Source organism: Rhododendron vialii, chromosome 7a, assembly GCF_030253575.1.
Source record: "Rhododendron vialii isolate Sample 1 chromosome 7a, ASM3025357v1".
NCBI lineage: Eukaryota > Viridiplantae > Streptophyta > Magnoliopsida > Ericales > Ericaceae > Rhododendron > Rhododendron vialii.
Genome location: NC_080563.1, coordinates 32297103 through 32322422, shown reverse-complemented (window position 1 = coordinate 32322422; position 25320 = coordinate 32297103). Strand labels below are relative to the sequence as shown.

The window sequence follows — 25320 nt, the reverse complement described above, 5'->3', positions numbered from 1 at the left end:
AGCTTGTTATGTGTCACCAAAGCTAAATTAGGTACTTTTAAAATTTGTTAGTCCCTCTATCTCATTTTTATTGTCCATTTTTTAATTGCATGCTATTTTTTAATTGCTTATATATTTCAATTTATAATGTTTTTCATAATTTTGAAAACTTTGTATTATAAAACAAATTGAAATTTATCAAACAAGATCTATATTGCATATTTTTCAAGATTTATATTAAAAGATATAGGCAAAAGACATAAAAAAACAAACAAAATAATGGACAATAAAAATGAGACGAAGGGAGTATTTCCTTTGGAGATGCTCTAAGCCTTTAAAATCTAAAAATCGATGTAATATACTAAATTCAAAAGCAGTCCTTCCATATTGTATAGATTTTTTGGTTCGATGGTCAGGGATGTCCGGATCATCTTATGTGGATTTCGACTAATTCTCACCCCAACCGAATCAAAAGCAGACCATTCAAGCTGGGACTAAAAAATTTTAACAAAAAAACTATTATCTTGCAGCTTGACAATAAACTGATCAATGTATAGAAACAAACCCATAAACCCTTCGGACTAACCCTTGAGATTTCCTTTTTGTATAGATGTTTCATCTGAGGAATCTATCAACTCTTGAAATCAGGTAGGAGTGCATAGCTGTAATATTCCTTGATTCTTCCACAATCTTTCGAAAAATGGAAAAGGAAATCGGTGGTACAATAAAGCAAACGAAACGCTCCTCTCGATGCCTTCTCTCTGACACTCTCCGATCCTTTTTGGTTTGCAATGTTGGGGGCTTATTCCGGACCCATAATATACCGATCAACATGATTTTTGGTTGGTCAAGATTCTTGACGAGATTTATGATGCGAATAGTTTTGATCATTGTTATAAATCCGAAATGAGCCCACAAAAAATACAAATCGGAGAGGACCGGAGAGGGACCAGTTCCTGAAGCAAAACATCCAAAAGCCAAAAAAAGCTGTATTTGCCCGTTGTTATGTTGGGAAAAACCCTTGTTTCGTGAGCTGTGTAGTGTGTACTCTCGAAAATGATTCTAAATCTGAACCCCCATGATTAAAGAGATTTCCTTCGGATTACTTTATGGGAATCTTCAATTACTGAGCTTGGACTAAAGTGAAATACTATATTAGTTGAAGGAGAATTGAGGGGCCCAATGGTCTTTCTAAAGTTCAAACAAATGTTGTTCAAATACATTGGCAATCCCAAGATTCTCAACATCACGATTCCCCAAATGTTTAGTCTTTGATTCATCTGAAGTTCTGAACTGATTCCCAAATTACATTAACCCTTCCTCTCATTAACAATAGGTACTGAAAAGCCCCCAGGTTAATGAAATAACACAAACACCCCTCCTTTCTTTGTCTAATACTACTTGTCAAGAAAATGGAGTGAAAATGTGGGATGTTAAAAGTTAGCCTCTTGTACCATCAGATATTCTGGAGTCAGCAGAACACATTACCATCAGTTCTAAAATACCCTTAATTGAATTCCCAGTCTATAAGGAAAACTAACATTGTCCTTTTTTACAAAGGAAAGGAGAGAAGCAAAATAGGCATGTGGCATTCTCAGCTGCAAACATCATTTTGTTGGAACAAATGAAGCACACCACTAGAGAGGCACAAACCCAACACAGCAAAATCAAACTAGACTAGAACTACTCATCACATGATACTGCAACTCTCAGTATTCTCATCACTGAACATGTGAGTGAAATTATCGTTTGCCGCCGGAGGCCCCGCTGGAGGCCCGTACGGCCCGTAACCCATCGGCGGTTGTGGCCGGGCGTACATCATTTGTGGGTACATGTTGCCGCTGGGCCGGGCCTGATTCATCATCATTGCCATGTATTGTTGTTGGTTGAAATTAGGGTTTCCTTGCCCCATACCTTGATAATATCCGCTGCTCATCGCGGCAGCCTGTAGTCCTTGTACTGCCTGAGTATTGCCCATCTGACCCATTGGATAATTTCCCATTTGACCCATATTGTGGCCCATTGGATTGTTACCCATCTGACCCATTTGACCCATCTGACCCATATTCCTCCCACCTAACCCTTGGTGATTGACATTGATATTCCTGTCATGGAACTCAGATTGCATGTTGCTCATTACATGGCTCCCATCACTCTTTCCTCCTCCTTTAGTACCCCAAGTAGGTCCCCAACTATGATCATCCTTCCCACCAACAAAAACACTATCATTATTCCCCTTACCATTTTTACCCTCACCTGCTAACCCCCCACCATTTTTACCAGCCTGATTTTTATGACCTCCCTTGTTATTTCCTCCTCCACCGCCACCGCCACCTTGCTTTCCGCCTTTGCCATTCTTCCCATCATTATGCATCCCCTTCATTTGAATAGGCAGATCAAAACTACCACTTTTTTTGCCATTCCCAGCAATATTTCCCCCACCCTTCTGTCCACTCATTACATGCCCATTAATCATCCCCATTGGCCCATGTGGCCCATGTCCATTACCCATTATTGGTATCTTCTTAGTGGGTGTTTTCTGTGGGAAATCATACCCATAATCATCATCAAAATCCTCACCAAACTCATCGAAATCATCAGAACAACAATCCTCCTCACCCTCATCATGATCATGATCATGACCATGTTTCAAATTGAACTTGACAGATTTCTTATCTTTGGAGGGCTTCTTTGTGTTCTTGAAAAATTGGGGAAACTTGAAACCTTTGGACTCTTTTTCTTGTGGCTTCAGCTGTTGGAATTGTTTCCCACCCTTTTGCTGGTGGTCCTTCCCAACTTTTTGAGGCTTGATGTCTTTTTTACCCTTTGAGCCAAAATCAATCTGCATGTTTTGAAACTGGTTGTTGAGATGGTTAATTGAAGCCCTTTGGCCTCCCCATAGCTCTGCATGTTTCCCTGACTTCTCAAGCTTGTTTACCAGTGTAGCTGGATCCACATTTCCTATCACAGTCACCTTCCCCTGTTCTGCATCTATTTTGATTGAATCCACCCCTGGCAAAGGAGACACAGACATAAATAAACAAACTATAGTAACCGGCGACAAAAACACGAAATTGGAAAAAAAAAATCATATTATTAAGGGCATCTTTAACTTCTTGGTAAAATCTTGACTCAGATTCATGTTCAAGGGAAAAATCACTTGAAATCTCTGCCATGTATTTGACTCAAAAAAAGAAAAAAAGAAGAGCATACCCAATGCACAAAGCTCGTGCATACACGGGATCTAGGAAATGATTGATGTACGTACGTAGCCTTACCAAGCAGAGAGAGGTTGTTTTCAAGCATCGAAAAAAACAAAATAAGTTTTCAACTTTTGTGACCAAATGAAACACTAAAACTAGTTCGATGGCATACAAGTTCATTTTATTTGCCACTGGCTATTCCCAAAGCATTTGTGAATAGATGGTAATCTTACTACCAAATCCCAGTCAAGATTCCTCAGCGTCAGACACTTCACAAAGCTCTGATATAGATTTTTCTCCTATAATTTGCACAGCTATTCCTGATTGGAGATTGTCTAAGCAGTTGCATAAAAAAAAAAAAAAAAAATTTCCATAAATTGAAGTATTGCTGAAACAGACCATCCCTCTAAGACAGAAATGACCAGAAAAATACAGTCAAACACATAATATAGGAATATGTGTTCACAATTAAAAGATTTCATTGGACAATGAGATGAATTGTGCTTGTCCTCCATGAGTTTGCAAGTTCGAAACCTATGGAGGCTAAACATTTCAAACTTTGCGGCCGCCGGAGGTTGGCCGATCGTTAGCTTCAGGACGCCGGAATTAGACGGGCTGAGCGCAAACTGGCCCGAACATCCGATTATAAAAACGAAACGGGATAACTTACCCTCAATTTTCCGCAACAGCTTCCTCACTTTCTGCTTACACCCATCACAATGTATGCTCACTCTGAGAACACAAGCCTGCTGAAAACAAAAAAAATAAGGAAAAAAGAGAGAGACCCAGATCAGAACAAACATTGGTGTCAGACATGAAACATTGGAGACTATCTAACGAGCATTGAGCTAATGTGTAGATTAAGGAAGGCACCTGAGGCTTTCTGAAGTCTTGTTTGCTCATTCTTTTTTTTCTATGTTACGGAGAGAGATGGAAGAAACGAGAGATCTGAGCTGCAGAATGAAGTGAAGAGGAGAGGGGTTGAGTAAAGGGTAGAAACTATGGGACAAAGATATTTTTGTTCTAGCTTTTTGAAGAGGAGAGATCTGTCCTTGCTTTTTGTAGGGTCTTCAACCCCCAACAAAGGCTCAGCGGACGGGAACTAATCTTTGGACTGGTACCGAGGTTAGTCAGGCTAAGATTTTAGGCAATGAGAGTAGAGTGAGAGAGGAGGCCAGGGATAAAAACACTTCACATCAGCGGTAGTTTCTGTGGAGCTTCTTTTTACGAAATTATTTGTAACAAAGACAATGAGAGGAGAGTGAGAGAGGAGGCCAGGGTTAAAAACACTTCACATCAGCGGTAGTTTCAGTGCAGCTTCTTTTTACAAAACTATTTGTAACAAGAACAATATTTGAGTCAAGAGGTACTCTCTCTTTAAACAAACAAATTTGAGAATTAATCTAACCTCAATTTTTTATTAATAAAAAAAACCAACCTTGCCCTAAGGATTGCAATGAATATAAATAGGGTGAAAGAAACCTTAGACAACTTAGAAAACAATTAGAGCCGCTAATCAAAGGAAATACAGAAATTACCCAAAAAGAAAAATTCTAATTTAACTAGGAAATTAAAAACTAGAAAGAAATATAGGGTTGCCAAAATAGACGATAACTAAAACGGAATTTTCTATCAAAAGTTACGAGCAATCTAAATATTGCTATGAACGGCAAAATAGGCCTTCTGGAAGGATAAACAACGTCGAACGGCTGAAAAACATCGTTGATCATTCTTAATAGGAAAATGAGTATTGATCAGTGAACCGTTTCGCATTTCAGGCTCACGGGTCAATCTGCCACCGTCGCCCCGCCTCAAGTGTGGTTTGGGCTGTGCTTGATCCAATTGCTCAAAGAATGTAGACACGGCCTGCTCTACTGATAGTTTCCCAAGAGTTCCAAAAGTGCTAAAAAAAATTGTTAGTAAAAAACTCGTTCAATTAAGGGAAAAAAACACTACTAAGATTTTCAATACTTTTAGCCAATTTAAAAAACTACCACTCATTCTTCCTCCTAATTTTAATCTATAGCCGTACTACTGGCCCCCATTGCCCTAACTTTTTCACTCTTTGGCGTGGTCTCTTTACCTTGTTTGTTTCCTGACGGAGTTGGTTTTATCGTCTTATATGAATTTTTTTAAAATTTTGATTTATAATTGTATTTTTATATTTTTATAATTTGTTTCATTAAAACAAATGATGCGATGTGATAGAAAATTTTGGGCCAATAACAACTAACAGAAAACAAAATAGAAAATCACGCCAACAATTCATAAAAAGTTTAAACCAAATGGCCTACATGGATTGAAAAAATGAGACTGATGGGCTAGCTATTTTAGATCTAGAATGAATAGATTGGCTGGATATACAATGAGGTGGGGTCTAGATATTTATATGAAGCATTTATGTGAATCACATGGTTACACTGACAAGAAGAAATAATGAATAGATTATTTTTTTTTGTATATATATATATATATATATAGGGTATAAAAAATCGAGTGTTGCTGGCATCACCAACATTTCAATTCAGATTCAGTATTTATTTAATTTTATTTTTTTGAAATGCACCATGTTCAATGTAAATTGAACATGATTCAGGAAAGGGAATTTGATTTTCGCACTCCCCTTTTCAAATGTACTACTACTTTTCTTTCTCTTTTTTTATAGTGATATAAAACTACATGATAACATGATTACCCTTTTCAACTGTGAAGAAAAAAATACATGAAGGATAATTTTGTAATCCTGCATGAATAAAGAAAAAAAAATAAAATGCACTTGAACAAAAAAGATAAGTGTAAAATTCAATTTCCTTCACGAAAAAATGCGCTTGTTAATAAATAATAGTATGTTGGATCGTACGACAAGGACACCCAATAATTTCTCATTTTAAAAGGATTAATTACATTAAAATTGCAGGCATGATTTTGGGGATTGTCTCCTATTCAAAATTAAATTCCTTAATCCATATTCAAATTGCCGAGAGGAGTATATTAATATGTAACTAAAGTCAGATTTTTTGTTTAATTGTTCCAATCTTAGGCAAGGAAGACTTTGTTAAAATCCTTTTGAGTCTTCTCTAACAATTTTTTTTAACCCTGATCTCCGGCAACGTTAAGAAAATATTTTCCAACACAATTTAAATATTTAAAGTCAATTGTCTAATTTAAAACGAAACTTAGTTCAATTACAGCTAAAGTTGAAATATAGAAATTATAAGTTTCTCAAAATAGTTTTACAATTTCATTTTTCAAAAATACTTGATTAAATAACAATAAAGTCTATACTCATATTGTGAGTTTGATATTGATAGAGGAAGTTATGAGAAGATTGCAAGGTACGGCTTTTGGTCCACATAGTTCTGGTTCAGCTCTAAGTTTCAAGCAGAGAGGTAGGAGCCAGACAAAGGGTGGTTAGAATCAGGGTTTGAATTAGAACAAGAATCGGTAAAGTGCATGAGTTATCACAGTTGGAAGAAATGTTCTTAAAGTTGTTAGGCGCTAGTCGGGCCACCTTCGAGCTTCGGGGCCTAGTAATCGGCACATAGCAATTAGTAAGTGGCGATTAATCGGCGCATAGCAATTAATTGAATCTGGTCGGACAGGCCCCCCGCCAGCGATTTATCTTCGATGAATTCCGATTTTATGAAAAACAGGTTGGAAGTGCTAGTTGTTCGAATGTGGAGGGGTGAATATACACAGGTATGATAATTTCAGGGATAAAGTGAAATTTAAACATAGCATTGGTAAAAGTTTACTTGGGATGTGGGATGGTCCATCAGCTTCTTCAAAGCACTTCAACATACCCAGTCAAATTGTCCACGTACCCACATAGCACAATAAAAGACGGTGAGACGGAGCTCTGCGACGGGGGAGCGGTAAAATAGAGTGGTTGGAGTAGACTTTTTGTTTCAAAATACACATAGCACATTAAAAGACAAATTTTGAAATGCATTTAATTATCAAAAAGTAGAGTGCCAAAATTATTTTCTTGAAATATTATGTGAGCATCCAATGTTTTTTTTTTTATCCACAGAATCCAATTATTTGGATATGATAAAAATGAAACTATAGGGAGAGCCCAAAAACAACTACTTCAACATATACCAAATCACCAAGGACAAGCCCAGTTGGTAACTCATGGCTCTCCCTTGTGAAAAATCAGGGTTTGAGTTTTACTGTGGGTGGTTTGTGGGTTCAGGATTATGGATAGCCTCTGAATTTCCTGTAAACTAACTCACTAACCCCGTTGATGTATACAATATTGGCAAAAAAATAAACATAAACCAAATCTTTTTTCCAAAACTGCCCTCTAATTGGGAGGGAATTTCATTTATGCGATCAGTTTTTAATGTCCTTCACCATGTGTATTTCAAAAGTACATATTGGGGAGTTGTAATTGATTCCTTCTTGTATTCACGGATTTGATAAAATTAATTAAGTAATAGAACTTCTAAACACCCAGGGAACTAGCATTATGATTAAAATATGAGGCTTAAAGATTTGCTTTACTTTAATTTTTAGATTTGAAACTTTGTAGCTGCTATCAACTCTTATGAAATGAGTCCATACGAAAATTTTCTCTAGATTTAAAATCGCTACTGGCTAGTAGATAATAAAATTGATCTCCACAAATTTAGTCGAGGTACTGTGTAAACTCACTTAGACATAGACCTTGTTCGTTTTGGGGTCTCAAAACCCCTGGATACAGTCTCCAATAATTTTTTTTCTATCTATCTATTTTCACTCATTATTCTAAAAAATTTCCCTCAAAATCTAAATCAAATAGGGCCATGCATGTGTTATGATGTAGGCAGAGGAATATTGAAGTGTTGAAATAAACAAATTATGGAGTAGCTCTTCTTAAGAAAGTGAAAATCAGATTTCTGAATAAGATTAGTGTTTTATCCCTCTCAAGGGAGACAGAACAGTACTCCGTATGAGAAAACAGGGGGGACTGTCGTTTACAATTTGGACATGCAAGAGTCAGTTTTGGTGGGCCATGTGCATGCAGAAAAATTATATAGTGGGCCACAGTACTAATTGTAGGGAGCATTCAAGAATCGCAAGAATTTGTGGTAGAAAAAAAAAGTGTTGGGACAATACGTAGCGGTGCCAAAGACCAGTAAATAATTAGTCGGGCATGTGAATGAAGTAATTTGGCTTAAACTAATAGTGTCATTTGTATGGATTTAGTCCGGTTTCTATCTTGATTTAATCCGGTGGGTTGATTTCTATCGATTTTTGATGCTATCTTTGATATGGAACTCCGCCATCCCGAGGCGTCTGGTGTCTGGGTACTATAGCTCCACGTAAGCCGATCCTTGTTTTGATAATATTGTGAATGAGCGATTGCTCTTACTTAGGCGTTAGACATCAGCTTCATCTCTTTGTTTTTCCTATATATCATTAGCTTTAGAGTTTGGTTGTATCTCTGTATTTCTGTATTCGGATGGGATTTTGTAAATGCCGTATGGCATGATCTATATTTTGGTGATAATCTGTAGATGCCATATGACTTTTTTTAAATGGATATGCTTCCGGTGACAAAAAAAAAAACTAATAGTGCCACATCCCGAAGAGGTTATTTCATTGATTAGAATCTGTAATCCCAGTAGGAGTAGTATTTATTAACTAATCCCAATTACAGAAATGGACAAACTTGACTTTTGTACATTGCATTCAGACAAATTCTGTAACCCAAGTTCTGATCATCAGAATTGTATAATAATCAATCGAAGGCACTGATCGATAACTACACTTGAGAAACAAGCTAGAGCACAAGTAGTGGAGTATTATTTAAAACACTACTGCTTGACTTTTAAACTAAGGGCATATCCCAGTGTAGTTTAATTAGTGTTTCTCAAGGCCATCCCATTTCCTTGAGGTTTCTGAGCTTGGTCCCTTTAATTAATTAAAAATCTGGTTTTTAAAAAAAAAAAAAAGTACTTGACTTTTAATTAATTATTACATCTGAACTCAGACACTCCAGAAAGATTCTTAAATAGGTATAAAGTTTGACACTCCAGAAATATATTATTATGACGAAATATATTTTCGCGAGTATCTTATTAACCTTATACTCCATTCATATATCTGATCAAAATAGTAGTACTAGGTAACACGTACCATACACATAGTACCAAACGAACCAAAACAACATGCGTTACAAAACCATCATTAAAAAAAAAAAATTGCACAATTTTGGTTTTTATTTTTATTTTTTATGGTAGACTTCTCTTGGTAATTGTACCTGAAATAAGATAACGGTTATAAAAAAAACATAGCACTGTACGTTAAAAAAACAAAATAGTTTCATAAGTACGATAAAATAGTTTTCATTTAGGAAAAGGGCGGCAAAATAGTTTTAGTGGAGGTTGTTCAACTTTTTGAGTTATTGAGCTATAAGGACAAAATATATTTTCACGGAAAAACTACTATAGGGTAAGGTACCCTAGGGTAGGGTAGGGTCGGGACGATAAGTATGATAAAATAGTTTTTATTTAGGGAAATGACGCCGTCAAAATAGTTTTTAGTGGAGGTCATTCAACTTTTTGAGTTATTGAGCTATAAGGACAAAATATATTTTCACGGAAAAACTACTATCGGGTAGGGTACCCTAGGGTAGGGTAGGGGCGTAAAATACTCTAGGGTACGGTATCCTAGGCTTTAGGCACCTTCTTAGGATTTTAGAGTATACTTTTTAATTATAGGATTTTAGTAGTTTAGACACTTTCATAGGATTTTTATGATTTTAGACACTTTCATAGGATTTATGCTATATTTGGATGAGTTTTTGAGAATTTTTAAGTTTGGTTTTTGGGTAATGAGTGGAGAGAAAAATAGGGGAATAATTGGAGATAAGGGTAATGAGTGAAGAGAGATAGAGAGAAATGAGAATAATGATTAGAGAGTAAAGAGAGAAATGAGAGTAATAATTGAAAATATAGGTAATGAGTGTATTTTGAGTTGGAATTTTTTTTTTTCAAAAAGGAAACCAAACAAAGCATTAGGATTTTAAACACTTTCATAGGGTATCCTAGAGTTTAGGTACTTTCATAGGATACTAGACACTTTCACTAACTTTTAGTTATTAGTGAATTTTCACTAGTTTTGCAAAAAATGTATTTTTGTAATCATGCAATATATTTGTCTTTATGTTTAATTGCAAAAAGTGTTTGTCCTTGAGCTCAAAAAATATAAATATGAGAGATTTTTTGCTAAGTTTCCCTATAATTTAACGCTACACACCATAGCTTTCTCGAAGCAGAATCTTGTAGCCGAAAACCCCTATGGCAAAGGATTTTTCGGCTGTTGGATTTAAAAAAAAATCAAATATAATTCAACTACCGGAAAATCTCCCAGCACCTGACTCTATACGGTTTGGATTTTGAGGGAGGTTTTTATCAGTAATGAGTGGAGAAAGATAGATAGAAAAAATTTATTAGAGACCGAGATTTTGAGATCCAAAACAAACAAAAGAATTTTCAGGAAAGAGGAGATCGACCTGAGCTTTGTCCTGGTGAAATTACGTCAAGTTCAAAAGCACGCTAATAAGCATCGCAATCGAGATTTTGAGACCCAAAACAAACAAGAAAATTTTCAAGAAAGAAGAGATCGACCCGATCTTTGTCCTGTCGGGTGTTCGGACAAATAAGCCACTTTGGCTTATTTTTTGTCCTTATTCAAATTTTTTTCGTATCACTTGGCTTATTGTCATTTTTTGGGGGATTATTGCATCCTCACATCAAGAGGAATCTAAAAAGTAAAAAATTTTGACCGAAATTCAATTTTTTTTGAATAAAAACGAAAAAAAATCAATAAGCTAATTTTTTCGTGATAAGCATCGCAACCACCAGGTACAACATGACGAAGAAAGTTATTTTAAAACCCAACCACCACCAAGTACATTTCAGGAAAAAAAAAAATACTACTACAAGTATTAATGTACGAGAGAGAGAGAGAGAGAAATAATTGAACAGGGCCTTTAATGGTTCACGGGGCAAGTTGTGTTTGGAGTTTTAGGATGCCATGGCTGGATGGAACCCACAAGTTTCGCAGCATTTCACACTCCAATTTTTAAGGATGCAGCTCCGTGGACCGCTGCACGGGGCCTGGTAGGTGGTTGGTATCACACCTTCTCAAAGGAACCGTACGTGAGATAGCTACAAATAAAAGTTTCACTCAAAAGGAAGAAATGAAGTGCATATGTAAAAAATGGGAGTGTAAAAGTCATTGATTAAAAATTTTGAGTATAGGTTGGGCACTTTTAACCATTCCGCCATAGATGGGAAGAGACTCAGCTACTGAACTAGGTTTAGGTATTCCTTCCTTGGTATTTGATGCACTCATTTTCTTGCTTTTTAGCCTCTTTAGACTTGTAGGGTAACAGTTAAAAAAAAAAGGGGTTTTAATGTCTACCGCGGACCCAAAATACCATAACAATGAAACAACAAACTTTGGAAAGTTTGACCTGAAATTTCAGTCGTCCTTTCTCGTATTCACTGGGATCAAATGAAATTAATATTATTGTTTCTCGTGTTAAAATTTAAGTTTTAGTAGTTTCTCTCAAGTTTAGACTTTGAAAATGACGAAAATATCTGTCAAATTCCGACTAAATTAGGTAGTCTATTTTTCATTTTATTCAATTTCATCTGTGTGTTACTAATATCAGTTGATCACCGCACACATACAGTGGTAGGCTTGATTGTAAATGTCTAGGTTAACTTTAATCATTCTATAGAAATGCCTTGAATCAAATACTTTTCTGTAAAAATTCAATTTACTAATTCAAATAAGTTTAAAAAAACCTACAAATTGGAGCTTAATATAATTTACTTTTTTTAAATCAAATAATCTAGAAAAGCTAAATACATAAAAAAAAAATCATAATTGATATACTCCTACCAAACACCGTTCATCAATTTTTAAACAGATAAACTAAATAAATTAGATTATAAGTGATAACAAACAGGGCCATTGTGATAAGTAGACCATGTTACCTATCAAAGTTCACACTACTTAACGTGAGCATTAATTTTTGTCCTTTTCTCCAAATGGGTAAGCTATTTGTAGAAAGAATGGAAAATGATTTTCACACTTTTTTTTTTATTATGACATTCTATTTTTTGTCTTTTAGTGAAGCTTTTGTGTACATTTTTTCTCAATAAAAAACAAGAAAATGGGAGTCATAGTATATAATATAATAAAAAAGAGTGTGAATTTTTTTTTGAAAAGGAAAAAAAACAAAAATCGTATCCAAGTAGGAGACGAGTAAATCCCAAGTCCGGTGTGATACAGAAATGCACTACGACAAGAAAGCAGCAAAAAGGCTGTTTGACAGAGATCTTGTCTAAGTATGAAACCTTCTTTTGAAACCCAAAGTAATACTATTGTTGTTTGTTTGTCCTCCTCAAAAGCCCCAACCCACTGCAGAACATTTGTCCTCCTACCGTCTTTTGATTCATCTGAAACGTCCCTTTGCCCCTAGAAAGGGGTTTGAATATGGTTTATTCAAAAAGGATACCATCAACGGGACATATGTTACCAATGGGCTCCTGTACTCCTCATATGTGGGAGGTCAGTGTTCGAGCCCTGTTGTGGACGTTTAGGATTCTGAACTATGAATGTTCTTTGAAATTTTATGTGAACTTACCTACTAATACCTAGTTAACTCCCATTGATTTATATGATATTGGCAAAAAAAAAAAAAAAGGGACTTATGTTGACTCTTGGGCATAGGATAGCTCAAGCAGTCGTGTAGCTTTCCTTTGGAAGTGGGGAAGTGAGAGGTTGTGGGGCTTCGACTCCTCTGGAGAGGAAGTCACCGCTTGTGGTAATTATTACTCCACTAATTAACTACTAACTCCACTTAATGTATGACAGGAAAAAAAGAAGAAGAGACATATGCCCCTGACCCATATATCAATCCTTGGCATGGTTAAATGGGGATTAGCTTTCTTGGAGAATTGGTTAGGTCATAAAATGGCTTTTGGACCGACGTTGGAATGAAAAAGTTAAAAAAAATGAAGCAAACTAGAAAAACAAATTGAATGCAAAAATAATTCAAAAAGTCTGTCTATTTTTAATAATTTTTCTTTAGTAAACTTTTCTAAGGTTTTGATAATGGAATCTCTCTCTCTCTTCCAAAATGCCGTGGCTGTGAAATATTACGTGAAAATTATTTATAGACGAATTGATCCTTTGCAACACCCGAGCAGCATATGATTTCACTCAAGCGACGTTTTTAAGGTTCTGAAGAAATGTGAAATTCTGTACAAATCTTGCCCTAAATCATCATGAACAACTTCAAGAACTAGAGAGATAAGCAAGAACTAGAAAGAGCGAATAATGGAACTCAAACTTCTATTGAATTCTCTTCAATGATACAAAGAAGTGAACCATTGGCTTATATTGTATGCCAGTTACAATAGCACTAATTTGTTCAACTAAACCCTCAACTAACTAACAAATCATCTTAAGCTACTAACTACCTTACTAAACCAGATGATGTGGACTTATCTTGTACATCATGAAAGCTAGAATTAGCTGTGGTGGAACCAGCTATAACTGCTGCAACTTCTATCTCCTTAACACACCCCTGCGAACACATGGGAGGATTTCCAACCATGAGTTTGGACTTCAACAACTGAAACCTAGAAACAGACAAGGCTTTCGTAAAAATATCAGCTATCTAAGCCTCAGAACTAATATGATATAATGCTATATGATGATTTAGCACTTGTTCCCGAATGAAATGATAGTCGATCTCGATGTGCTTAGTCCGAGCGTGAAAAACAAGATTACGGGCAAGTGCAATGGTAGACTTATTGTCACACCAAAGAACATGAGGGGTAGAAGAAGGAATAAGCAATTCTGTAAACAATTATTGCAACCAAACTAAGTGTGTGGCTGTATGGGCCATGGCCTTGTACTCTGCTTCAGTGGATGAGCGAGCCACGGTGTGCTGTTTCTTGGCATACCAAGAAACCAGATTATGACCCATAAAAATGCCAAACCCTGTAGTAGACCTCTTGTCAACAGGATCTCCACCCCAATCAGAGTCTGCAAAGGCTGATAAACGTACAGGCCCTTTGACAAAATGCAAGCCTTGATGCACTGAACCTTTGATGTATCGAAGGATTCGTTTAACGGCCATAAAATGACTAAGCTTGGGAGCATGCATATGCTGACAAGCAACATAAACAGAATAAGAAAGCTCAGGTCTTGTTGATGTCAAATACTGCAGTGATCCCACCAAGGTTCGATACAACTGAACATTAAAAAAAAAAGGACCAGAGTCTGGAATACCAGGTTTAACTGAGGCAGGAGAATATGAGGGCTTGCAATGCACCATGCCAGCTTTGACAGGTAACTCTGTAGCATATTTGGATTGAGATAAAAACAAACCAGTAGGAGAAGTAACGACTTCGATGCCTAGAAAATAATTCAATGTGCCCAGGTCTTTCATAACAAACTTTTGACTGAGTTGAACAATACGAGACTGAATGTAAGAAGTATCACTTCCAGTGATTACTATGTCATCCACATAAATCAAGACCAACGTAATATGACTTCCCTTTGACAAAATGAATAGGGATGTGTCAGATTTTCTAGAATGAAAGCCAAGTTCAACAAGATAACTAGAAAATAGTGCATACCAGGCTCTTAGAGCTTGTTGAAGTCCATAAAGAGCTTTGGAAAGCTTGCACACATAATTGGGATGAACTGTATCTCTGTACCCAAGAGGTTGGCGCATGTATACATCTTCTGAAATAACCCCATGGAGAAATGCATTGGAAACATCTAACTAACGAAGTGGCCAACCATGATGAACATCCAAACTCAAAATAACTCTAAGAGTGGGCTGCTTAATGACAGGACTAAAAGTTTCAGTGAAATCCATTCCCTCTGCTTGTTGATTGCCATTAGCAACCAGCCTGGCCTTGTATCTGGCCACAGTACCATCAGAGTGTCTTTTAATCTTATAAATCCACTGACACCCTACGACATGCCCATGTGAATGAGGTGGAACAAGAACCCAGGTACCTTGCTTAACTAGAGCATCATACTCCTCTACCATGGCTTTTTGCCACACATAATAAGAAACAGCTTGAGTGAAGTGTTTAGGTTCAGAATTGGGTAAAGAAGAAGGAGACGTAGAGGTTGGAGAGTCAGTAGTAGCAAGTAAAGTAAAAGGATGTTTGGGCTTAAAAATCCCATCTTTGGACCTGGTCCTCATAGAGTGAGCAGGAACACCATGAGAACTAGTAGCAACAGTAGGAAAAGAAGAAGAAACAGGATGTAAAGGAGAAGGAACAGAAGAATCAAGAACAAAAGAAGGTGAAAGTGTAGGAGCAGGAAAACTAGAAGAAAAAGGAACAAAATTAGATGAATCAAAAGACACAGTAAAGGGTACAAAGGAATGAGACTGAAAAAAAGGAATAGAGATAGGGGGAGATTAAACTGGAACAGATATAGGAGGGATAGAAGAAGAAACATCAACTGTTATGTCAGAAAAAGAGACAAGAAGAACAGAAAAAGAAGACAGAGGAAATTCAGATCCTATGGACGCAGATTCTGTGGAAGAAAGAGAAGAAATAAGAGAGGAATAAGGAAATTGATCTTCAACAAACCACACATGTTGGGAGATATACACCTTATTGGTAAGAGGATCAAACCATCTATACCCTTTAGAAGTGGTACAATATCCCAGAAGTATACATGTAGTTGATTTGGGAACCAATTTATGAGAAGTATATGGCTTAAGCCAAGGAAAACAGGCACATCCAAAGGATTTGAGAGAAAGATAATCAGGCTTAGCATTGAATAGAAGAACATAAGGAACTTGAAAGTTTAATGAGGAATGAGGAAGCCTATTTGCTAGAAAAACAGTAGTACATAGAGCTTCTAACAAAAAATGTGCAGGCATGCTTGCTTGATCAAGAAGAGTGAGAGTAGTGTCCACTAAATGCCTGTGTTTTCGTTCAACCACACCATTTTGTTCAGCTGTGTGTGGACAAGAAGTTTGATGAACAATGCCACTATTAAGAAACAATTAGTCAGATAATGGTTTACAAATTCTTTGCCATTATCTGATCTAACTGTCTTGGCTGTGCGATTAAAATGATTGTGAATAAAAACTTTGAATTGTGTCAGAACAGTTTTCACATCAGATTTAAGAAACAAAGGAAACTGCCAGGAATATCTAGTGCAATCATCAATGATAAGAAGATAATATCTTTAGCCCTTAACAGAAGAAATGGGAGTAGGTCCCCACACATCCATGTGCAACAAATCAAAAGGTTGTGTAGACTTAGTTACAGACAAAGGAAAAACAAGCTTGTGACTTTTGACTTTATTACAACTAAAACATTGAACATTATAGGACTTAGAGACAAGCAAAGCAAATTGTTTTATAAGAGACTGAAACAAAGGGAAACTGGTAAGCCCTAAATAGTATAAATAATGGGGCTTATCTTTCTCCATTTTGTCACTCTCACGTGCTTAACTTGCTTTATTTAGATGAAATTGTACGGAGGTTGTGTTTTTGTGAGTTTTAGGTAAAAATGTGGAAATAAGGCGTTTTGAACGCCAAGGAGAACAATCGGAAGCATCCAAAGAGCCAAGACCACGTGGCACCCTGCCACCGAGTCCCAAAAATGATAGAAAGTAGCATTGGAAGGTGTGTCGGACATCGGAAGGCCAAGGGACATGCATAGGGTGAAGAAACAGAGAAAGATCAAAATTGTCCAAGTGGTACCGGTACTTGAAAATCTCAGTCCCTATACCCAGTGATCAGTAGCGGTGCAAAAAGCTCCAAACTGGACTGGTACCGATACCACAAAAATGCAGTACCTATACCAACTGGAATTTTCTGCAGAATTTTGTACCTGACCAAGCAACAACTTAAGGGTATTTAGGACTTTTGTAACTCGTTTATAAGGGGCTATAAATACTTTCAAGCCTCATTCCACTAGGTTATCCTTCATTTTACACTTTCTCTCTCTACCTCCCTCTTCTCATCTCCTCTATAGTTCTCATTCTCTCTTCAAGAGAGCAAGTATTTTAAGGGTTTTGAGGTTTTTTCCTTCATTAATGTTGTAAGTACTCTTGTTCTTTACATTAATCTAGCTTTTATTTTTGTTTTTGCCCATATTTTTGTATCTCTCTTCGTTTTGCCTTTTGTATACACCCACTATGGGTGAGTAGTGATCTAGGCATGGTCATGGGGTGATTTCTACCCCATGATTTAGGTGGTTTAATGGCTTCTCTCATTTCTTGTGCTTAATGTGATTTTGTGAATGGATTAAGTTCTTATCTTTATGTAACAAAACCTAGAGTTGTTAACATCTTTGATTATATATAGGCAATGACTCGATCTCTTGCCACATATAATGCTTGGAGCTATGTCACTTTAGGTGTTTACCAAAATGCCTCAAAGAACTTGTTGAACTCTAATCTTTGGTCTAAACTTAGGGTTGTTAACTTCTTTGATTGTGTGTAGACAAGTCTCCTTGGCACACCCAATGCTTAGAACTATGGCACTCTAGGTGTTTGACAAAATGCCTAAATGAGTTCCTTTCCATTTCCAAACTTTGCTGTATGAGTTAAAATTGATTTTCATAGCTAAATTTTCCAAGTGAGATCAAATGACAATGACTCTCACTTGAGTTATCAAAGAGAATCATTGAATGGCCTAAGTTATGGGCAAAATAAACCCTTAGACCTTGCCGCTTTTAATTTCTAGTCAATCTTCGTTTTCAATTAAAGTTAGGAGGTAGAGAGAATTTCCATCACTCAAAAGTTGGCCGTCTCAAAGCCGAACTAAAGATTGGCGGTCCTAACGTTAAAAACCCTTGTAAATCAAACCTCCGGCCTAGCTCCATTGGCTCCCTATGGATTTGCCTCCGGACTTCCGGATATTATGCTGCAATCGACCTAGCTCTACGCTTGGGGTGCTCTTTACTATGACACACTTTGTCGATCAAGCAGAAACTAGGGTGACCAAGCTTCTGGTGTCATAAAGTGGCAGAAGAAGTTGCCACACTCTTATTGGTATGGAAAACAGAAGGAACCTGAGAAGATTCAAACTCAAAGCAGCTCTGGATAGGATAGAGGCCCTTGTGGCATGGCCCCTTGAAGAGAATGTGATGGGATTGGTTGTCCTGAATGACACAACTATTAGAATTGAAGGTTAGAGTACAATTATTATCTTTAGGAAGCTGAAAAACTGAAAGAAGATTATGTGTAATAGCTGGAGTATGAAGGACATTAGAAAGATGAAACCGAGCTCTAGGTGTAGGCAAAATACCACTACCAGTGGAGGAAACAGACAGAGAATTACCATTTCCAACCATGACACCTCCACTAGCTGTATAGGGCTGAGGACTCATGATATTATTGAGATCTGAAGTGACATGGTTTGTAGCTCCACTATCAAGATACCAATTCTGTGTAGGTGAGGAGCTTGGAGTCTCAGGCATGCCCAAACCAGAGGCATAACTACTTGCAAAAGCTTAAGCAGATGGAAAGAATGACCAAGAACACTTGACCCAGAAACTGGTGAAGAAACTGAAGCATTATATCCACCACCACCACCATAACCAGAAGCATTACTAGGGTATGTTGAGATGTTGCAGCAGGTGGAAGCTGAGGATATGGCATAGGCATCTGAAATGATCCTGGAAAAGCAGATGTTGAAGGCCTATGCCTCCACATAGGAGAAGATTGTACCCTTGCTAACTGAAACCCTGCAGTTGGATTGAAGCTAGGAACAACAAACCCAGGAGATGGAAAAGCAGAAGGAACAGCAAACCCAAGAGATGGAAAACCAGAAGTTTGTGTATTCCTAAAATGACATGTACAAGCTGAGTGATTGTCTTCCCACAAATCTGACATGCAAGTCTTGGAAAAGTCATAAATCCTTGACCTCTTGATCTGTTCCTATTGGTAGTGTGAAACCTGGTACTTGGCTAAGAAAAATAAGAAGCTTGAGGAAAGTTTTATGGTGGTTGAAAAACATTGGTACTTGAAAGGGTTGAAAATTCTGTGAGCCTTGAGAAGTCTGAAGAGATTGAAACTGTTGTGGTTGTTGGTAAAGCTGTGATCCTTGTAAAGACTGCCATTATGCTGAGGCATGGATCCTTGAGAGGTAGTACTTGGACCAGATACATTAAGGTCCTGCCACTTTTGAGTAGCTACAAAAACGCTGCTAGACCCAGTTGTCACTTTAGACTTATGTGTTTGGTGTTCTTCTGCCTTTAGAATCGACACAAGTTCATGAAACTTGAGGTCTCTATGTGTTCTCAATGTCTACTTCAAGGAACTAAATTCCTCTTCTAGTAGACCATTAATGGTATGAAACACCATGTCATCATCATCAACGTCATAACCAACAACACTCAATTTTTGTACGCAAATTTTATCTCATCAAAGTACTCCTCCATAATACCAGTCTTTGTGAAATTAAACAAGGTATGTTTAAGTTCATGAATATTTGACCTAGATAATGAGTTAAAACGATTGTCCAGACTTTGCCACACATCAGAGGCATGTTCTAACCCTAGAACAAGGGGTAATGTGGAAGGAGATAGAGTAACAGTCAAGCATGACAACAATTGATTATCTATAAGAGTCCAAGCAATAAATGCAGGATTGGTGATTAGATTATTACTTGTATCTTGGATCTGTAGAGGAGGTGATGCAATTGTACCTTTCATGTAGTCAATGAAACCATTTGCCCTCAATGCAATCAGAACTTGTGTCTTCCAGAGAAGATAATTCTCCGAAGTGAGCTTGATCGTATCAAGCAAGTGAAAATTAGACACCGGGAAAGCCAAAGTGGAAGGCATTGCTACAGCGTTATCGGTCGAAGTAGAAGACGAAGACATCGCAATCGAATAGATCAAATCACAGAAGTAAAATTCGAGAAAAAGGAAAAATGAATCTTAGGATCGAGTCGAAGACTTGCGTCGGTGTGGGATTTTATTTCCATAACAGGTTCTCTATTTCTGTGGAACTATATTAATATTTGTAGAACATAACAGAAACTGGGCATACCATGGGAATACCACGGGAATCACGTTGCTAATTAGAGCCGTGCATCTTGAAGAGATCGATCTCTGAGATAATCATTCTCTCAGAAAATTACATTTACTTTGTTTACTCCATAAATAATTTCCTAGTGACAAATAATAAAAATTAGGGCTATCCAAGAAAAATCGAAAATCATGAAACCGGTCCGGACCGATCCGATCGGAACCTTTTGGATTTTGTCCTTGGATTAATGGTTCGGACACGGATTCAAACAATTAAAACCATGAGATACGGATTAGGATTGGATTTCCATTTCAAAACCGTGGATTAACCAAACCGGACCGTGAGATATTTAAAAAAATAAAATTTAAAATATATAAATGTGTATGTGTAATATTTATAAATAATTTATAACTTTACTAATTGTTATGAATTTTTTTTAACAATTTTACATTAATGTGACAATATATAAAAATTAAGGGATAATAAGTGTAATGTTATGGAATGTCATAACTAATAAGTGTTTGCATTTTGCATTTTTAGTTGGCAGTAGCATTAGTATTTTTATGAAAGGAAATCTGTGGATAAAATCAGAAATGAACCGTGACACGGTTCAGATTGAAACCAAACCGTGAGACTTTTGGATTAGGATTGGATTGCATTTTCTAAAAACCGTGGGGAAAATGACGGTCGAGGACGTGTTTTGATAATTAATTAATACCCGTCAAGAACATGCTGAGAACATTTGCTAATGCTGAAAATATCTTGCGCCGGCATTTTCCCAAAATCGTTGTAGGTACAGTCAAAATCGTCAAACTTGCTGCCAAGAGACTATTTGACCTTCCAATTGCTTATAGACACGTGACAGCGGGACCCGCAAAGAAAAGTAATCTCGGTCTGACCTTTACCCAACTGAGGGTAGTTGACCACCCAATGAGAAGAGGGCATGTGGAAGTGCGACGAGGATATTAGTTCCCGCGGGAAGTTACCGCGAAGCCTCGATGTTACCGCGGAATTATGAGACGCATCCTGAAATAATCCTATTAGAGAGGGGATCGCGTGACTACAAAAGATGATACTAAAGAGTTCCTTGGGTCCCGTCCTAACCCAGAGGCAGGGTTCAAGAGGGACTCCGCGGAGAAAATACGATCGCCGCGGGTCGCGACCTCGCTCCAGCGGGAATAAGGGTATTCTTTGTGGCTTGGTGGCTTGGGATTGAGGTATCGCCACGGGGTTACGAGCCGCCCCGCGGACAGATGCCCACGAAAATGGCAAGTTTCCCCAAGGCCAGGAGGTACAGAGGGGACATGTGTCAGGATTTAATAGGAGCGCCGTCCTGGGCTTGACCTAGGCCCAGGTGCCCTATAAATACCCCTGACATACCCAATGATGAAAAAAATCTTTTTCCTGGAAAGAGTGCGTGAGCACTGAATTTGAGGAAGGAGAACATTCTTCCTCACAGAAAAAGAGTGACCTCACTTAACCTCGGAAAAAGGTCGAACATCCCGCGGAGAACGAAAGAGACACGCTGCCTCTGTTCCGTCTGTACCTTCTGCTCTTTCCCTCACCCCACAAGATTTCTCCCCTATTCTTTTCGCTAATCATCAACCAATCGCACCTTTTCAGCTCACGGATATGCACACGTAAGCGATTTCGACGGAGCCCCTTCCACCTACAACCGTGAGATACGAATTAGGATTGAATTCATAGGAATCTGATCTAATCCGGACCGTAGACAGCCCTAATAAAGACCAACCGTGTTTAAATAAAGGAAGTTGGCATGACGAATGGCATTCAACCATGAGACAGGAAGCGCTCGGTTAATCCCCACAAAGTCCAAAGCAGAGGAGATCAGAAAGAAGGAAAACAGCCATCAATTCAAGTTCGAAAAAGTTGAAGGCAGGCCTTTTAAATTAGCAGAATTGTTGTGATTAGAAGAAGAAGATGATCAACCCATTTCAGAATTATTTGTGTTCTTGTAATACGAGTTAACTTTGAGTGTTCTCCGTCGATTATAGGGTAATATTTTGGAGATCAATCGTGTATCTTCATTCATCTTCAAGATTGCATTGTTTGGAGTGTCACTTTGTGTTCAGAGAAATCCTAAAATGCGACATTGAACCATAGATTCTCTGTGGGAAACAAACCATTATTTTTCAGCACTCATTTGTTGTTTCCTTTATTTGTCGGCTGTGTCGATTACGGCCTAGAGAGAGAGTGTTTATATGGGTGACCCCGTTAAGTATTTTTCCAAAATACTGGTTAGGTCATGCGGCTACCGATGGACCATCAATTTGCTTATTATCATCAACCAATTCGATCAATGTCAATATTACATCACCTCCGTCCCAAAATATTTGTCTGGTCCATGAAATGAGAACACGAAAACAATACAACTTTTTCAAGAAAAATTCAAAAAAATCTCAGCAATTTACTAGATGTCGATGAGTTTTTTTTTTTATAATTCATGAACGAAGTTTGAATGTTAATTTGAGTTCTCGTTTTGCTGACCGAACAAACTTTTTAGGACAGGGGTGTAGAAGATATATCATTTTCCCATTTTGTATTAGCACTTCGTTATCGTTGGATCCATTGGAAGTTCAGAACTAGGAATGGGCTTACAGAATCCATTCATTATTCGAAAGGGCAGGCCGGCATTACGTGTTGACCTGCGGTGCTGGCCGGCCTTATTTGGGGCCATGAGTTAGTAAGCCCAGTAGTCTTCAAAAAACATTTATCTTTCTTACTAACGTGGATTGGACGCCTTCGAATCTTTTTTGATGGAGCAATGTTATGGTGACCATCTTTTTTTTTAATCCGTATGGTGACCTCATCATATTTTAAGTAGAATGTGAATTAGAATATGAATCTTTTCCTTAAATTCTTCCTCTGACACAAACTTTTTCTCCAAATCATCTAGAGCATGGATTCTTTCCTTAAAATTTTCTTTTTGCATTTCAACCTTTAACTTTGTGTGTTGAGAATACATTACATGGACGACTTCCATATTACTCCATCTGTCCCAAATTACGGGATCCCTATGAAAAGACGTGCATTTTTTAGATAAAAAAAATAAAATACTTCTGCACACCATTTTTTAAAGTTTCTTTGCACCATATTAAAGAACTCTTGAAGTACTTTCATTTGGTCGTAAGAAACTTGAAAAATGAAGCTTAAAAGTACTTTATTTTTCGAACCGAAAATTGCATGACTTTTTGTAGGGGCGGACAATTTGGGACAGAGGGAGTACTAACTACAAATTAGATGTTTAGATTAATTGATCGACAAAAATTAAAGATGCTCGTGCATGTTTAATTTCTATTAATTGTAATTGTAATTATTATTATTATTTTTTCATGTTTCAAGAAACTTTAGTTTGAATCCAATCATATCCCCATTGTCATTTTTTCGTGTCCATGCACCAACGATTTTTTAAAGATTGGATGCATGGCGTCTTTATGTTTTGGTGATCATCTTTGAGTACCATATTTGGGATACCATATAATGTGTCACCAATATATAAATAGAATGTGCTCCAGTACCACATGACAAATGAAGCACATTCTATCAATACTTTGATGATACATCACATGATATCAAAACATGGTATTCAAAGATGATCATAATAGAGTACAAAAGACTACTCCCTTCTTTTTACTTTCTCTCTCTAAAAACTAGATCTAGGGTTTCAACCAGGAGAGGGGCAACACTGCCTCCACACACCACACACACACTCCCCCCCCCCCCCCCCCCCCCCCCTACTGTTCGTTGTCTGGTTCTCTAGCCTGGTGGTACAAGAGCTAGGTCTCCAGCAAGCAGGTTACCGACCTTGGGTCGATTGGTCTGTTTTGGATGGCTCCTCCTTGTCCTCTTAGTCTCTGGATGTTTCTTGGGCCGACAGTGGATGTGGACGCAATAACCGATGAGGTTCTCCGATGTTTTTCTTCTTGTTTTTTTTTCTCCAACTGAGTTTTCCTGTAGGTTTTTCTGTCTAGGTCTTCCTTAGATCTGGCTGTGTACCGGTCTGGGTCTCCCCCAAATCCAGTGGGTGTGGTAGGTGGGTGAATAACTCTGAGTTTTTTCCTGTTTTGGTGGTGGTTTCGTGGTGTTTTGAGTTGAGACCTGTGACCGCCGTGGTTGCATGGGCTGGTTTGTTGCCGTTGTGCTTGCCCATGTGCTGGAATTTGTCGTGTCAGCGAAGACTTGCCCTGGAGTGGCATCCGTGCTGTGATTGAGAAGGCGCACCGGCGTTTCGTTGGTGTTGTATGTTTTCCTCTTAAGAGCTAGCCGGTGGGCCAGTTTGGGTTTCTGCTTCCGATTGACGATTTCATCATGCGCTTAATTTGGGTTTGAGCTGGGGATCTTTTGGAATCCTCTACTTCAGAGTCACAGACGGGATTCTCGTACCGGCACTTACTGTAGGTTTTGCTTTGGCAAGGTGTTCTTGAGTTTGTAGCCTGTGTGCTTCTAGTAGTAACTCATGTCTTTAATTTGATAGTTTTGGTTCATTCTTGTATATTGTGATGAAATCATTTCCCTTTGGGTGATGAATGAATTGCTTGACATTGATAAAAAAGAAAAAAGAAAAAAAGAAGATGGTCACTATAACATTGCCCTTTTCAAAAGTATGGTAAACAATTAGCAAACAGAATTATTTTTTCCCCGACAGAAATCAACGGGATACATTTACGAAGCAAAATCTCAGTCCTAAGCGGGATACAACCTGGCTGAAGATATTTTTTTTTACTAAGACAATTAGATGCTAACCAATACGCCACTTTATTCTTCTCCCTACGACACCACGCGAAAACCCAATCCCTAGTTTTTGCCCACATCTTAACGTCCTCCACCACATCACTGTTTTCCAATTTTGGATCCTTAGTTCGTTAGCTCTAAGTAGTCCGATTAGAATACTGCTTCCGAGAAATTCATTTCCAGAGCAACGAGGCAAGCAATACGAAGAGCCCAAGCTTCAACCGAAATGGCCGAAGATGCTGAAATTCTACCAACACACCATAAAAGAGCTGATCCACTACTGTCTCTCGCGATAATGCCAAAGGCAGCCGAGCTGCGGAAGGAATTGTATATATGCTCCTCCATCAGT

General features: G+C 37.7%; 1 protein-coding gene across 2 annotated transcripts; it reads right to left on the bottom strand.

Moving 5' to 3' along the window:
- Window positions 1-1473: 1473 nt before the first annotated feature.
- On the bottom strand, window positions 1474-4334 carry LOC131333872 (heavy metal-associated isoprenylated plant protein 34-like). Of its 2 annotated transcripts, none has more exons than XM_058368668.1 (3): window positions 4056-4334; window positions 3853-3931; window positions 1474-2991 (listed from the first exon to the last, which is right to left on the bottom strand). In XM_058368668.1, the coding sequence occupies exons 1-3, from the start codon at window positions 4083-4085 to the stop codon at window positions 1670-1672; spliced, it is 1431 nt and encodes a 476-aa protein (XP_058224651.1). In that variant the 5' UTR covers window positions 4086-4334; the 3' UTR covers window positions 1474-1669. The 2 variants fall into 2 exon arrangements, with proteins under 2 accessions (XP_058224651.1, XP_058224652.1); XM_058368669.1 differs by having other exon boundaries at window positions 3853-3928; window positions 4056-4318.
- Between the last annotated feature and the right edge of the window lie 20986 nt (window positions 4335-25320).